At 37.8% G+C, this 15126-nt stretch overlaps 2 protein-coding genes across 2 annotated transcripts; one reads left to right on the plus strand and one right to left on the minus strand.

Moving 5' to 3' along the window:
* Positions 1-133: 133 nt before the first annotated feature.
* Positions 134-8020, minus strand: LOC113492890. The gene is made up of 6 exons (XM_026870605.1): positions 6046-8020; positions 1992-2084; positions 1439-1586; positions 1199-1277; positions 868-1048; positions 134-492 (listed from the first exon to the last, which is right to left on the minus strand). Exons 1-6 carry the CDS (start codon positions 6131-6133, stop codon positions 341-343), a joined length of 741 nt encoding a protein of 246 aa, XP_026726406.1. The 5' UTR covers positions 6134-8020; the 3' UTR covers positions 134-340.
* A 2750-nt stretch (positions 8021-10770) lies between these two features.
* Positions 10771-14264, plus strand: LOC113493036. The gene is made up of 3 exons (XM_026870817.1): positions 10771-12255; positions 13867-14107; positions 14230-14264. Exons 1-3 carry the CDS (start codon positions 10771-10773, stop codon positions 14262-14264), a joined length of 1761 nt encoding a protein of 586 aa, XP_026726618.1.
* Positions 14265-15126: the final 862 nt, after the last annotated feature.

A 15126-nucleotide genomic window follows, 5' to 3' on the forward strand; every position in this document is an offset into this window, starting at 1 on the left:
TGAATTTAAATATAAAGTCATATATATAGTTAGGTTATATTTTTTAATAAATATAATATTGAGATATGTAATATAACTTTGTCGTTTTATTGCCCACTGACTATGACCTAAAAGAATAATAAAATAGCACACATTTTGATGACTAGTTTATTTATTTAATTACAGCGCTATATTATATTACATTTTTTTTTTCTAAACTAGTAACCGTGTCGAACTCATTGAATTTTGTTAAACGATCATGAATCGATGACTAAACCCTTAATATAAGGTGATATATATCTACTCTTAATTGCTAAATAATAAACTAACTGGCACTTGGCATACTTCAAAGCCGTTATCATCAATCTCTGATAAAGTTATCGAGCGGGAAGTTTTTGAAGGAATGGCTCCAGATGTCGGTGAAGGCCGTGCTGACCAGGTCGTTGATGAGCGGCCTGATGACCGCGAACCCTGGCTTCCACGTCACATTGATAAGGCGGTCCAGCATGCGCTCTGGAAAATGATTGCCGACAAAGTTATACAAGATTTTCACGGAGGTAGCGTATTTTAGAAAAGCCTAACCAAATAAAAATTTTCGCGACTTAATAATATGAAGTTACATGGATTTTAAAACCATTAAGGAAAAAGCTGGATATTTGCAGTTTTCTGAAGTTAAACTGTGATAAAAAAGGTATATTTAAGTTAAATAATTTATCTAATAATTTTACCACAATATGCAATTTGTCTATATAAAGCAAGTGCTCTTAAACAGCGGCGTCTCGATTCTAGGGTCTACACAGCGGCGTGCAAAGCTACTACATAAAAGTGCTATTGTTGCAAATTGTCTCGAGTCATCATTGTATAAGAGCGCCTTACGTAGATAAGTACCGAGTATGCCGTTCCCGCGCAGCAGGTTCCCGACGTGTATCTCCATGTCCCCGATGTGGTCGACCTCGACGTGCACGTCCACGCCGGTGCCGTTGCGCTTGATGCGCGTCGTCTGCGAGTAATCACGCAGCGTCAGGTTCCAGCGACCAGACCGGAGTACGCCTAGACCGAATGCGTCTCCCTAGAAATATAAATATAATAGTTACATATCGCCGAAGGGGTCTGCAGCGCAATATGTTACAGCCGTATTTTGCATCCGATGAAATTATTGGTCGTTATAAAAAATACATCAAATGACACGGACTAGTAAAAAATATCTGTATGTATTTACCTTGAATTCATAGTCACCGTTAAGCCATTTTTCGGGGAAGTATTGCGAGTAAACTATTCTCTGGTTATCCCAATCGGTCCTGCAAAACGGGCTAATAAGTCAACATATTTTTAAATGATCACTTCGATCCGTTGTTATTCATGTGCCTTTAAATCTTCATTGTTGACTATCTTACATACTAAGGACTTTCGGAAATTTTTGAATAGACCATGGTTGAATAAATTAGTTTGACCCCCTTACTTGTACTTGGTGACGGTTGACTGTGACCATCCTCGTTCGAACACGTCCTTCAGCGTTAGCGTATATCCGATCCCATTGATGGCTCGAGACTGTTTGACCTCCCGCGCGAAGTGAGGGTCGAAGGGCGCCACTCCCATCTCCGGGATACCTGCAAAACAGCATTATTTTATTGAAGTAACAAAAATCTTTTAAAGCAAATACCAAAGTAGCATGACTTGGACGCCCGCTAGGCCCGCTACGCTAAGGCTTGATTTTTAGAACTAAGCGCTTCGTCGGGATATCTCTATACTTCAGCAATAAATTTCATAAAAAAATTATTTCGTTTAAATATTACCTACTTAACCTGCTGCGGCAGGTTAGTTGGTATTTTGTTTTACATAATCACTGTTATTATCATTTTTGAAGTTGCGTAGGTGGTACATTCTAAAGCTTTTATGTGCATTGAAGCGATATTTGAGGTCTAACGCAATTTTTTGTGCAAGACTACGATTGGGCGAATGTAGCTATGTCCACAAAGTCACCATTTACCAACTTACCACTCAAATATACTCACCGAGTTTGAAATAAGGTCGGACCTTGTTGAAGGCCCGCTTTATGCACCCATCGAAGTCGGGTGAAGTTTTCTTACACGAAGCGAAGATTTTCTCTGAAATTGTTATGGGTTCTGGGTAGTCTGTACCTATATTACTTAGCCATTTACTTATAATTATCCACAATGTGCGAAAGTATCAAGTCTGTGTAAAAAAGTTAAATATCCATTCGTGTGCAAGCTCGAAACACAGTTCAGTCAGAAAGTTTTCTTGTTTCATTTTTAACTTTGTTTTAATTGCACCTTCTCATTGATGATACCTATCTACGTGTTTTGTAGCAATCTTAATTAATCAACGGATTTCACAATTTAATTTTGCGTAAGGTGCTATAAGACGCAGCAGATGGTAACTTATCGAAGGACATCAAGAAAACATGGTTTCACAGTTTCGTAATTTTAACATATTTTTGTACCAAACACTTATGAAGTAAAGTATGTAAATCAAATAGTTATATATCATCGGCATCATTTCCATTTAATTAAAAACTAAAACATATTATAATGCTCCACTTTCCAGAGGTCAGATAGATTCCGGCAAGCACGTAACCGACCCTCATGAGTTACAATAGCACTTACAGAAAAAGATGGAACATTAACCCCAGTAACAGTTTATGGTTTGCTGTTACCATGATAAATAAGTTGTTGGAACTCTTTTTTTTTATGAATCCCGCACTAATTAATCCTAATTTAATCATCGAGTTATGTACATGCACAAACACACTCGGACTCACGATAAGCATAAGTGATTCACACAAATGCTTGTTCTACGCGGGGATAGAACCTGCGACGTCGCGTACATGGGGTTTGGCGTGGTGGTGTGCTATACCACTCGGTTATCCGCATTCATGCAGATGGCCTACAAAAGGAATCAATTTGTAATAATATTTTATTTCTGCAACAGACTATTAAGGAGAATTGGAATCTGCCTAAAACGACAGTTATTCCACGAGGCGCTATAAATATGCAAGTAGTTATGAATATTTATTATTCTTGTCTTCATTTATTTGAGTTGGAAGACCATAGCCCTTGTCCCTTGGTACAGAAGGTAAGCCACAAGACTCGTGCCTGCGGCCGACCTTGTGGACTTTGCATCACATTTTGTTGATGCTCAGATGAGCGAAGCATGTTCCTAGCTTGCTCAATGCATTTGTTACGAAAACACATGTTTCTCTCGACTCTTTGTGAAGTGTATGTAAATATTGCAGGAATTAAATACCTGCAGATAGGTGAGGAAACTTAATGTAAACATAAAAACGCATGCAAAAATGACTTTTTTTTGATTTGACAGGAATTGTGAGTTACTTAGGTAATTGCTCACATGAATGTACTAAATAGACATTTTACTTTTGTGTCGTAAATATCTATAAATTAATAATTAGGTAAGTATTCCCAGTCGCAATAATGCGTTCCAAATCAATAGGCCACACTATTATTTACTATTGCAGCCTCTTATTGTGATACCTACCACACAGCGCATAACAATAATTTAGATATATAATTACGATCGGTTCTATTAGCATCTATAGATATCAGACATTAAAGTTTTATGGCCGGCGGCGACGCTAATGTTGGCCAACTCTTGCAATCTCACGTAACCGATAATGTATCGGAGTAATATAATAGCTAGCGTTGCGCATGCGCACTGCTCTACCCTGCTTCTATGTCAAGGATGCTTCAGTGTTCTATGGACAGAAATATTATTATTGGCGTTTCTGATTGATATTGTTTCAAACGGCTTTAAAGAAGGAGGGTTTTTACTTCGTCTCCATTTCATTTATTCTCATCATGTAGCCTCACCTGGATACCTTTAGTGCGTTTTAACCGTTTTTTAAGGCACCTATCTATATAGGTTGTCGAAAATCATCATACCAAGATTACCTGTCTTATATCAAGCGCCCATGGGCATAATATGAGCTTGCGTAATAGTTCTAAAATGAAGGTAGTAAAGATGACATATTTTAAAGTTTGCTTGTTTTCTAGTTGAGTAAGTGTAAAATTATAAAAAGTATTTCTTATTATTAGTACTAGATTACGTCATAACTTAGACGTTCTTAGGTAAATCGCTAGGTAATACGCGGATCTGCTGTTAATTATCAATGCAATCACAATGTTTACTTATATTCTAATCTTTTTGATTCTTTATTTTTTGGTAACAAATCAAATTGTTTAGCATGTATCCGCATACATATTTTGTAGGTATTTAAATAGGTACCTGCGATATGTATCTATCCATATCGGTTAACTTATGCAAAAAACGACTTAAATAATTTTGATGATATTTTACCAAATGTCGTTCGATACTTGACTGGTATGACATTGGTTGGTTTTTTTGTTCAATTCGAGCCTTAGAAAGAGAGATAATGATAATTATCTAAGTCTCGAATATTCTTTGAACATGACATTATTGATTATTAATACAAAATTTCGACACAACGCTGTCTAGACTAAAGTAAGCAAAGCTTGAATTATGAGTACTGGACAACTGATAAACACACTTATTTTAAATATATAAACCATAAGGATAAATTACATCAAGACACAGCAAAAATGATTGTGTTGGTTACACAAACATTTGTCCGGGGTTGGAATCGAACTCACGACCTCCGCTATAGCAGTCAGGGCCACTAACCATTAGACCACCAGGCCAGCCATTGTCATAAACACGGATTGAGTTTCTTGCCATAGAAATGATATTTTGAACTGCGCAACTAGTCATTATCTACTATAACGTTTTAAAAGTGCCTGGAAAAAGGCCCATTTGAAATAAAAACTTTTCATAACCTTTCGGTTATGTTATTCATACAATTCACAAACAACGCGTGGCTCACCTTGCTAGCATCAGCATTGCTTTGCTTAAGCAACCTTCCCATTAAGATGCCTTTGACTGATCTTACTCAAGTCTGTTCTTCGAACTCTAAATGTGAATTGCGTTGTATGATAATCTACTTTTAATTTTCATACTTTTACTCCAGTTGCTCAGTCATTAAGTGATTGGGCTGCCATTTGATTTCGGGGGTCCAATTCTGCTATTTTACATAGTCATTTTAATTATTATAGCACAATGTATGCATTTACCAGCCATTGTATTTTTTTAAGCAGTGTTAGGTATTAATTGCATTTGTTAGTCCGAATTGATCAATCATACATAGATCTCCCGATCATCATCGTTGGCCTAGCCTCTTCCCAACTATATTGGGGTCGGCTACCAGTCTAACCGGTTTCAGCTGAGTACCAGTGTTTTACAAGGAGCGACTGCCTATCTGACCTCCTCAACCCTGTTACCTGGGCAACACGATACTCCTAGGTTAGACTGGTTGTCAGACTTTTCAAGCTTCTGACTACCTGTAACGACTATCAAAGATGTAGGAATAACAGCCGGGACCCACAATTTAACGTGCTTTCCGAAACACGGAGGAACTCGCTATGACACAGATGGTCACCCATCTACGGACCAACCGCGTCAAGCATAGCTTAACCTGTGAGCGTTTCACTTATGCGGTAATAGCATAGCCACGCGCTCCTCATCATAGATCTTCCGATGTCGCCAATAATTAGAACTAACCTATAGTTGAAAACTAACGTAACGTTAGCCCTTTACGGCTTATCCCTGTACGGGCCAAACACTCATTCTCAATACAATGATCGCTTAATGAATGAGCTTTTATAATGTTTGGGAATACGGAATTGAGGCTGATAGTGAGCTCTTAATGGTCTTAATGATAAAGTACTTGTTTATAGTTTTAGTTCTAAATTGACACTGATTATAAATTATCGTTTTCATTGAATGTACATTTTTATGACTTTTCTTATCATAATTAAATTATTAGATAAATATCAAAGCTTAAATGCTACAACTTTTTTTAAATATGTCATAATGAAAATAAACCCTACCAGGTTCATTTTCATGATGACTTATTAAAAAAATGCTACTAAACTGTTATTTGACCATCAGCTATAACAAGAAAATAATGTAATATTAATTTTGCAATGTTTTTAATACATAATCACGCAAACTTACCGATCTCATAAGCTTCTTGTTCGCTCTTCGTTACTTGTGAGCAGCACACCACTAACGCACTTATAATTAACAACTTTAATGAACGCATTTTACTAAATTATCGGAAATAATTAACAAATCGTGTAACAGGAATAGATTTGAATTTAATTACGTAAATATGACAACTTGTTAATAATAACGCACAAAAAGAAGTAAGTCGAAATTACATAAATAGATGCGAAGTTTTTTTTTTTTTATAAAAATGTATGTCATTAAGTTTTGATTGTTTTTTATTTATTTATAGGTTGTTTAGACAGTTTTAGTACTAGTTATAAGCACACTATGCTGTGGTCAAGCGCAGTCTGAGAGTGACTTGGAAAGTACGACCCCCTACCAAGGTGCATGTTGCGACATCGGCGTTGTCGCTAAACTATTTTACTGTTGCAAAGCGATTATTGATGCGAATTCATATTGTTTACGTTATGTAAACAAATTGTTAGAGCATCTAGGATTTTCTATCTCTATGATTGTATATTGAAGCTGGATAGAAAAATATGTCTTAACATCAACTTATTTTTTATTGACTGCATTTCAATTATAGAAAGAAAAGCAAAAACTAATTGCAAACAGTATAAGAGATTAATTTATTTCCTGTAAAGTCACCCAAAGACGAAATTCTTTGACATTAATAATGAAGTTTCCAATCACAGACGTAACTATAGGTACTTATTAACTATGACAACATGAAAACGAAAACCAAATGTACGAGAATTATCGTTATGAATGAAAACTCGAATTATACATATAAAAGTGTAGCATTTGGGACAACCTCCGAATAGATAACAACGTTAGTTTGAAACTGAATATCATTAAGCTATTTTAATTTAACCTTATCGTTAAGATCCATAGAACAACTGTCATTGGGCATGTGACCCCATTACCTCCCAATTGAGCGACTAAGTCCGCGGAAAGCTGTGAAGGTCGAGCGATAGTCTCGGCCTATTACTTCATAACATATTTGACATAAGATGAACGCAAGCAACGGAAAATAACCGATATAAACAAAAATATTGGTTGAAAGTAAATACAATAACTTGAACGCAAAGAAGAATTTGGATAGAGATTTAATTTTGCAAGTAGAACAAAAATGCTTATTTGTTACTTAAACATTATGAATACGTTTCTACTAGTGTTCGTCGCTAAGACATTCTTGGCTTTAAAATCTGTTTTATTTACCTAGAGTGATTAAAATTCATCTACAAAAAAAAACTCCTTCCTGAATTTTCTTTAGATACGTCTCTTGATTGATGAAGCACCACCTATCGTCTAAAGGTGGAATTAACTTTATGTATGGTACCTATTGACGAGGAAACTACGGACTTTTCGATTACGGATAATCCACTGACCCAATTACGCATTTTGAGCTAACAATGTTCAATTAAGATAGGCTAACTGCTTTCAATTCTAAACGAAGTAATTCTTCGTAAAGTTTTAATTATATATACGTAAGGTGGGTAAGCAATGAAATTTATTTTGTTCTTCTTGATTGTTCTCAAGGAATGAAAAAAAGCGCTGTTTATGTTTATGTACATTTAATATCTTAAATTTCTGCAAAAGGTCCTAAATATAAACTCTTCTTTATCCATGCTGCGCTCATGACCGACTGGTATAAGAAGTTACCTACCAGAGGCTGTGTACCTACCTCTTTAAATGCCGCCGTGCTGTCTCAGCGGTGTCTGATGTTTCAGCGGCTTCACTAATTTACCATCAATAAACTACATTTTATAGCACCCTTATCACTTTGCAGAAAAAACGAACGAATTGTTTAGTCCTGACAGCTAATCAACGTTAAAAACAACGTTTCTAATCAAAACAACTGTTTTTTGAATTCTGATTTTGAGCGACAATTATCACAAATATGGCGGCTTTTTCAGTGAAAAAAGTGAGTTCGCTAAATCACATGACGGAAGTGACGTGACTTTACGAAATGACAGGAATCTTATAAGTTATAACCAATGTCTTTTATTATTTTTTATTCTTTTGAAATAACTGAATTAGGTGTTTCGACTTCTGACGCGACGTTTTTCGGAACATTCTCTATCGATTTTATCTAATTTAAGTTTTATTTCTAAATCACTTGTATTCAAATGTGTCTGAATGTTTCGAGTGTCTATTCCCCTTCAAAGAAAAACTAAAAAAAAAACTAATTTCAGCCTGGAACTTCCGAAGCCGCCATAAAAACTAGTTAATAATATAAACTCGTTTTACACGAAATCAAGATGGGGCTATTTATACGGATTGACATCATTTATTTCTGTCATTAAAATGATGTGAATTATTTTGATGCAACCAACACGGTTACACAACACACGTTACTTATTGTATACACACCTACATAGTTATAATATACATTATGTATAGATCTGGAGCGAAATCATAGCGCGATCAACATTTCTACTGAATTATTGTCACGAGTTGTCGCGGCGCTCGATAGATGGCGTTGGCGTCGATTTAGATCGCGCTATGGTTTCGTTACATGCATTTGGTTAGGTAGTATTTATTAATTTTATTTTGTGTGAGCAGCGCACCTATCGGGGTTACGTGTAACTAATTATATTTAATAAACGGGAAGTGACGTAATCTGTGGTGTTATTTATATCCCTCGGAAGTCGACCTCGGGTTTTACATGGTCCTTCGAGTTGGATATGGTCGTGAGTGTTTTTGGTGGTCACCGGAGGTGGTAGTGATTACCACCCTACGCGCCGTGACTGGACAGTGGATCGCTGTCCAGAGCAGCCCCTTCAAGAGGAGGCACCAGGTGAGAGGTGCCTTGGAGGTGGAGCCGGGTGGAGTTGCAGTCTGGAGCAGCCTGTTCGAGCCAAGGCAGCTGGGACTGGATGTGGACACCCTGGAGGAGCGGCGCTAGGGAGGTGAAGCGGAGTTCAAGCAGAGGGCGCCACTTGAACGGTGCAAGTGGTAATTGTTAGTGAGAAAAATAGTAATTCTGAAGAAAAACTGTGAGTACATTTACATAATATTGAAAAGTGCAGTCTCAGTAGTAGTTTCGGACTTGTAAAATATTTTTACAAAAAGTGGTTGGAACGGGGAACCTATGTCCAAATTTCAAAAATAGTCGGTTCCTGAAACACTTGTAAAATTTTAAGGAATTGTGATTCGGTCTAAAGTGATAATTTTGAAGAAGTTCGAAGTGAGAGACATTAAGTTGAATTAGTAGTAGTGTAATACTATTATTATAAGTTTAAATTGTTTTCTTCTATTGTGTATGTGTATTTCCTGTTGTGTTTTTTCTTGCTTATAAAAATGGATTCATATAATGATATCCAAGAGGACCTTAAGTCCAAAATTGTAAAGGCTAAAATAAATTTTAAAAAATGTCCAAAAGATCGGCTTACGGCTTCATATATAGAAACTCGTTTGGAAAGCCTGGAACAACATTGGAATATGTTTTATACTACGCACTTAAAAATAATTAGCGAAATTAAACGGTCAGAGTTGTTTAGTTCAGAGTATCACAAAAATGGTATGTATGATGAGGTAGAGGAAACTTACGTGCTATATAAAAGTGATTTAAAAGAATTGTTGTGTAAACGTAAGACGATGCCATGTAGTGATACAAGTAGTATTCCAGGAAATAATAATGAAGTTTCAAATTTTAAATTACCAGAAGTAAAAATTCCTGTGTTCTCCGGTAAATACCACGAGTGGCAGACCTTTCGGGACTTATTTATCGGGTTAATTCATAATAATAAAAGGCTGGATGATGCACAAAAAATGTATTATTTGAAAGGATATTTAACCGGAGACGCAGAACACTTGTTAAGAAATGTAAATGTTACTTCTGATAATTATAAGGAAAGTTGGAAAAAGTTAGAGTCGATGTATAACAACAAAAGATTTCTGGCAAACGGTCTATTGAAACGTCTATTTGGGCAAAAGGCTTTAACGGTAGAATCAGCTACGGATATTAAAAGGTTAATCAGTACAACATCTGAGTGTTTGGGGTCATTAAAAAACTTAGGAATTGATGTTGCTTCTTGGGACATCATGATAATTCATATCGTGAGTACAAAGTTAGATAGAGAAACTAGAAAAGTCTGGGAGTTTCAAGTTGCATCAGATTCCAAAGATGATTTTCCCACGTTTGACCTGTTTAGTGAATTTTTAATAAGTCGCTTCCGTGGTTTGGAAAATCTCGATAGCAAAACAGATAAAAACCCCAAAAGTACACAGTCGTTTCACGTAACAAAAGATAAAATAAAAAATGTTACTTGCGGATATTGTTCAGCTGATCATAGAATTTCCTCTTGCCCAAAGTTTTCTAAAGAGTCGGTAGATAGCCGTCGAAATATCGTGCAAGAAAAGAATTTATGTTTTCTTTGCTTAAATAGTAACCACTCTGCTAGGTTCTGCAGAAATACTCACAGGTGCCAGGTGTGTAAACGCCGCCACCATTCTCTGTTACACCCCACGGGTGTTTCTGGGTCGGCTGTTGGTGAGGGTAGCTCGGCTGCTCACGAGGGAACCTCATCGGTTGCTAATGAGGAAAAAGATGTTGCCGCAAAAGCGGACGATAAACCAATAGTCTCATGCCTTTCGACAGGAAACATCAGGCAAGCGGTGTTATTAACCACAGCTTTATTAAAAGCTGAGTCGAAACATGGGACTTACCGGGTGGTTAGGGCGTTACTGGATCAAGGATCACAGGGATCCTTTGTAACGGAATCCATGGTCCAGTATTTGGGTTTGAAGAAAATACCTTCAAAAAATACAGTGATAGGTGTAGGTGGTCAGAAAAGTACTACGTCGACTGCCAAAGTAGTAGTCACGATTGGCTCTAGAGTCGATCCAACCTTCAGATTGCAGGTGCACGCTTACGTTCTTAAGTCAGTCACGGGCCTTCTCCCAGCTACCAGGGTAACCAGGGTAGAATGGGTAGACTTAGACGACAACGAGTTAGCTGATCCCGAATATTTTAGGCCTAATAAAATTGACATTTTATTGGGTGCTGAAATATACAGCCAGGTTATTCGGGATGGTTTAAAGAAGAACTTAAGCGGGACGCTCTTAGCGCAAGGCACCGCTTTAGGCTGGATATTGTCGGGGGCGGTCGAAGTAGACAATGATCCTAACATTCAGTCACATATTGCCGTGATGCATTCTAGTGTCCAAGATGATGATATTATGTTGCGAAAATTTTGGGAGTTAGAGGCGGAACCATCTGGAACAAAAAAGATGCTCACGGAGGATGAAGTCAAATGTGAACAATTGTTTACAACTTCTACATTGCGTAATGAAGCAGGAAGGTACATCGTAAGATTACCTTTGCGGGATGAAGAGCTGGTTGGTAAGTATGGCGAGTCAAAAGCTATAGCTGAAAAAAGACTGAAAAGCTTAGAATTAAAATTAGGAAGGAATGATAAATTAAAACAAGATTACAAAAAGGTCATACATGAATATTCAGAATTGCAGCATATGGAAAAGGTATCACAGGATAAAAGAAAATGTAAAGAAGCTATATACTTACCACATCACGCTGTCATCCGCGAAGACAGGGATACGACCAAGGTGCGAGTCGTATTCGACGCTTCCTGTAAGGGTTCAAATGGGATGTCACTTAATGACAATTTGTTGATTGGACCTCCCTTGCAGGCAGAACTTCGCCATATTATTATGCGCTGGAGATCATATCAAATATGTTTGGTTGCCGATATAGTTAAAATGTATCGGCAAGTTTTAGTTAACCGGAAGGACACAATATTTCAGCGCATACTTTGGAGGGATAATCCTGAAAATGAAATAGAAGAGTACGAACTGATGACGGTAACATTTGGTACTGCATCAGCACCATACTTGGCGGTTCGCGCTCTTCACCAAGTGGCTTATGATGAGTGTGAATTTAATCCTGAAATAAAGAAAATTATATTAAATGACTTCTACATGGACGATCTGATGACTGGAGCTGAAAACATAGAAAAGGGCTTTAAAATCTTCACAGAAATGAATGATATTTTGAGTAGAGCTGGATTCAAATTGCAAAAGTGGATGACTAATAGTAAAGAATTATTAAATAATATAAGAGATGAGAAAAAACCTACAGATGAAGAGTTACTAATAAAAATGGATGAGATATCGAAAATATTAGGACTTATCTGGAATTCACGCAAAGACACGTTTCAATACTCTCTGAAACTCCCGACGATGACTGCACCGGTAACAAAAAGAAAAATTATTTCAGCAATATCGCGTTTATTCGACCCTTTGGGATGGTTAGCACCTACCATAATCTTAGCTAAAATGTATATACAAAAATTATGGTTGGCAGGGTTAGAGTGGGATCAAGAAATTCCAAGCAATTTAGAACAAGAATGGAGTACTTACCATCACAGCTTGGCATCTCTGGTTCAAATTAGAATTCCTCGATGGTTACATACCGGGTCTGGTAACACGAAGTCAGAGTTACACGGGTTCTCAGATGCATCAAAGCTAGCGTACGCAGCAGTTGTGTACCTGAGGGTGGTCAATAGTTCTGGAAATATTCATACGTCGTTAATAACGTCTAAAACAAAGGTGGCACCTATTAAACAAGTGTCCATCCCAAGGCTGGAACTCTGTGCGGCAGTTCTTGTTAGTAAATTAATAGCAGAAGTAGGTGAAGTCATGGGTATACCAAAAACGGATTGGCATGCATGGACCGACAGTGAAGTAGTATTGGCATGGTTAAACTGTCATCCATGCCGCTGGAAAACCTTTGTGGCCAACCGAGTCTCAGATATTCTGACCACATTAGATACGCATCACTGGGCACATGTTCCGACTAAGCAAAATCCGGCAGATTGTGCATCGCGTGGGGTTTCTTCTTCCGAACTTGTAGGCATGTCGATATGGTGGGAAGGGCCGAGTCTCCTAAAAGAAATGGTAATAGACTACAAAAGGCCAAAACATCTTGCTACGCGGTTAGAAGAAGTTAGGGTACATACCTGTACGTTGGATGTGACCTTTTGGAGCAGATTTTCAACGCTGCCGAGAATGATCCGAGTTGTAGCGTATTGTCGTCGGTTTTTAAAAAGGCCAGGAAATAGGTTGAAATATCTGAGTAAACAAGAACTAGATGAAGCAACAGAAATATGTTTAAAAAGAAGTCAAGAAGAAAGATTCGCAATTGAATTGGAGGAATTGAAGAAGAACGGGATCTGTCAGAAAGGAAGTCTAAAATCATTAAATTTATTTTTGGATTCCAAAGAAATTATAAGAGTCGGAGGGAGGCTTGAGATGGCTCAATTACCTTACGATCGAGTTCATCCCATATTAATATCGAAAGAGTCCTTTCTGACAAATCTTTTAATTGCAGAGGCGCATAGTAAAACTATGCATGGTGGGCCGCAACTTATGATAACATATTTGCGGGCCAAATATTGGATTATAGGAGTGAAACTGTTAGTTAGGAAGTATGTAAGGCAATGCAGTAGATGCATTCGTTATGCATCGAAGGTTAAAACCCAATTAATGGGGCAGTTGCCATCAGCACGGGTTTCTCCTAAAAAACCATTTCTGTGTAGCGGAGTGGACTACGCCGGCCCTATTGACATAAGGGTATCAAAGGGTCGGGGTAATAAAAGCTACAAGGGCTACATTGCATTATTCATATGCATGTCCACCAGAGCAGTGCATTTAGAAGCTGTCAGTGAACTGAGCACACGGGGTTTTTTGGCTGCATTCAGGAGATTTGTGGCAAGGCGGGGTCGTTGCACTGAGTTACACAGCGACAATGGCACAAATTTCGTGGGCGCAGCACGTGAATTGCTCTATTTGTTTAATGCACAGCAATCTAGTTGCAATCCAGAGTTAGCAGAATACCTCGCCAATAATGGTACGGAGTGGCATTTTATTCCGCCTCACGCGCCCAACTTTGGAGGCTTATGGGAGGCAGGAATAAAGTCCACCAAGCACCACCTTAAACGGGTGATAGGAAACTCTACCTTGACATACGAGGAGATGGCCACCGTGCTGGCTCAAATTGAGGCGTGCCTCAATTCAAGGCCATTGTCTTACGTGGAGGACCAAGGTAAGTTTACCATATTAACGCCTGGTCATTTTCTGATTGGGGAGCCACCTGTTTTACCACCGGAGTCAAATTATGAAAGGTCAAACAATGTAAACAGTTTGAAACGTTGGCAATTCCATCAGAAGATGATGCAGGATTTTTGGCGGCGTTGGTCTAACGACTACTTGCATCAATTTCTGCAGCGGCATAAATGGGCTCAGAAAAACCCGGAACCATCTGTGGGGGAGATCGTTTTAATAAAGGAGGACAACATGCCTCCAGGCAGGTGGTTAATGGGCAAAATTGAGCAGAAACATCCAGGGCCTGACGGAATTACTAGGGTAGTCACAATACGCACACAAACGTCGGTAATTAAAAGACCGACATCGAAGTTATGCGTATTGCCAATTTGCCAGTAATCTAAGTTGCTAATTATTTAGGTACATTATATTATATTATTATTAATATGGTTAAGTTTACCCTGGTAATGTTAATTTTTCGGTATTTTTGTGTTGTTATTTTTAAGTTAATTTGAATTCAGGAGATTTTTATATTGTATGTTACACACGACCGCCAAGGACGTGATGTTAGTGGGGTACTTACGGTATATTTGGCATGGTGGGCGGTGCTTAAGGACATTTAGCCAATATGTCCTTGGTGGGCGGTATGTATAGATCTGGAGCGAAATCATAGCGCGATCAACATTTCTACTGAATTATTGTCACGAGTTGTCGCGGCGCTCGATAGATGGCGTTGGCGTCGATTTAGATCGCGCTATGGTTTCGTTACATGCATTTGGTTAGGTAGTATTTATTAATTTTATTTTGTGTGAGCAGCGCACCTATCGGGGTTACGTGTAACTAATTATATTTAATAAACGGGAAGTGACGTAATCTGTGGTGTTATTTATATCCCTCGGAAGTCGACCTCGGGTTTTACACATTATCTATTCTATACTAATATATAAAGTTGAAGAGTTTGTTAGTTTGTTTGAACGCGCTAATCTCAGGAACTACTGTTTCAAATTGAAAAAATATTTA

Source organism: Trichoplusia ni, chromosome 4 (genome assembly GCF_003590095.1).
Source record: "Trichoplusia ni isolate ovarian cell line Hi5 chromosome 4, tn1, whole genome shotgun sequence".
In the NCBI taxonomy this organism is placed as follows: Eukaryota; Metazoa; Arthropoda; class Insecta; order Lepidoptera; family Noctuidae; genus Trichoplusia; species Trichoplusia ni.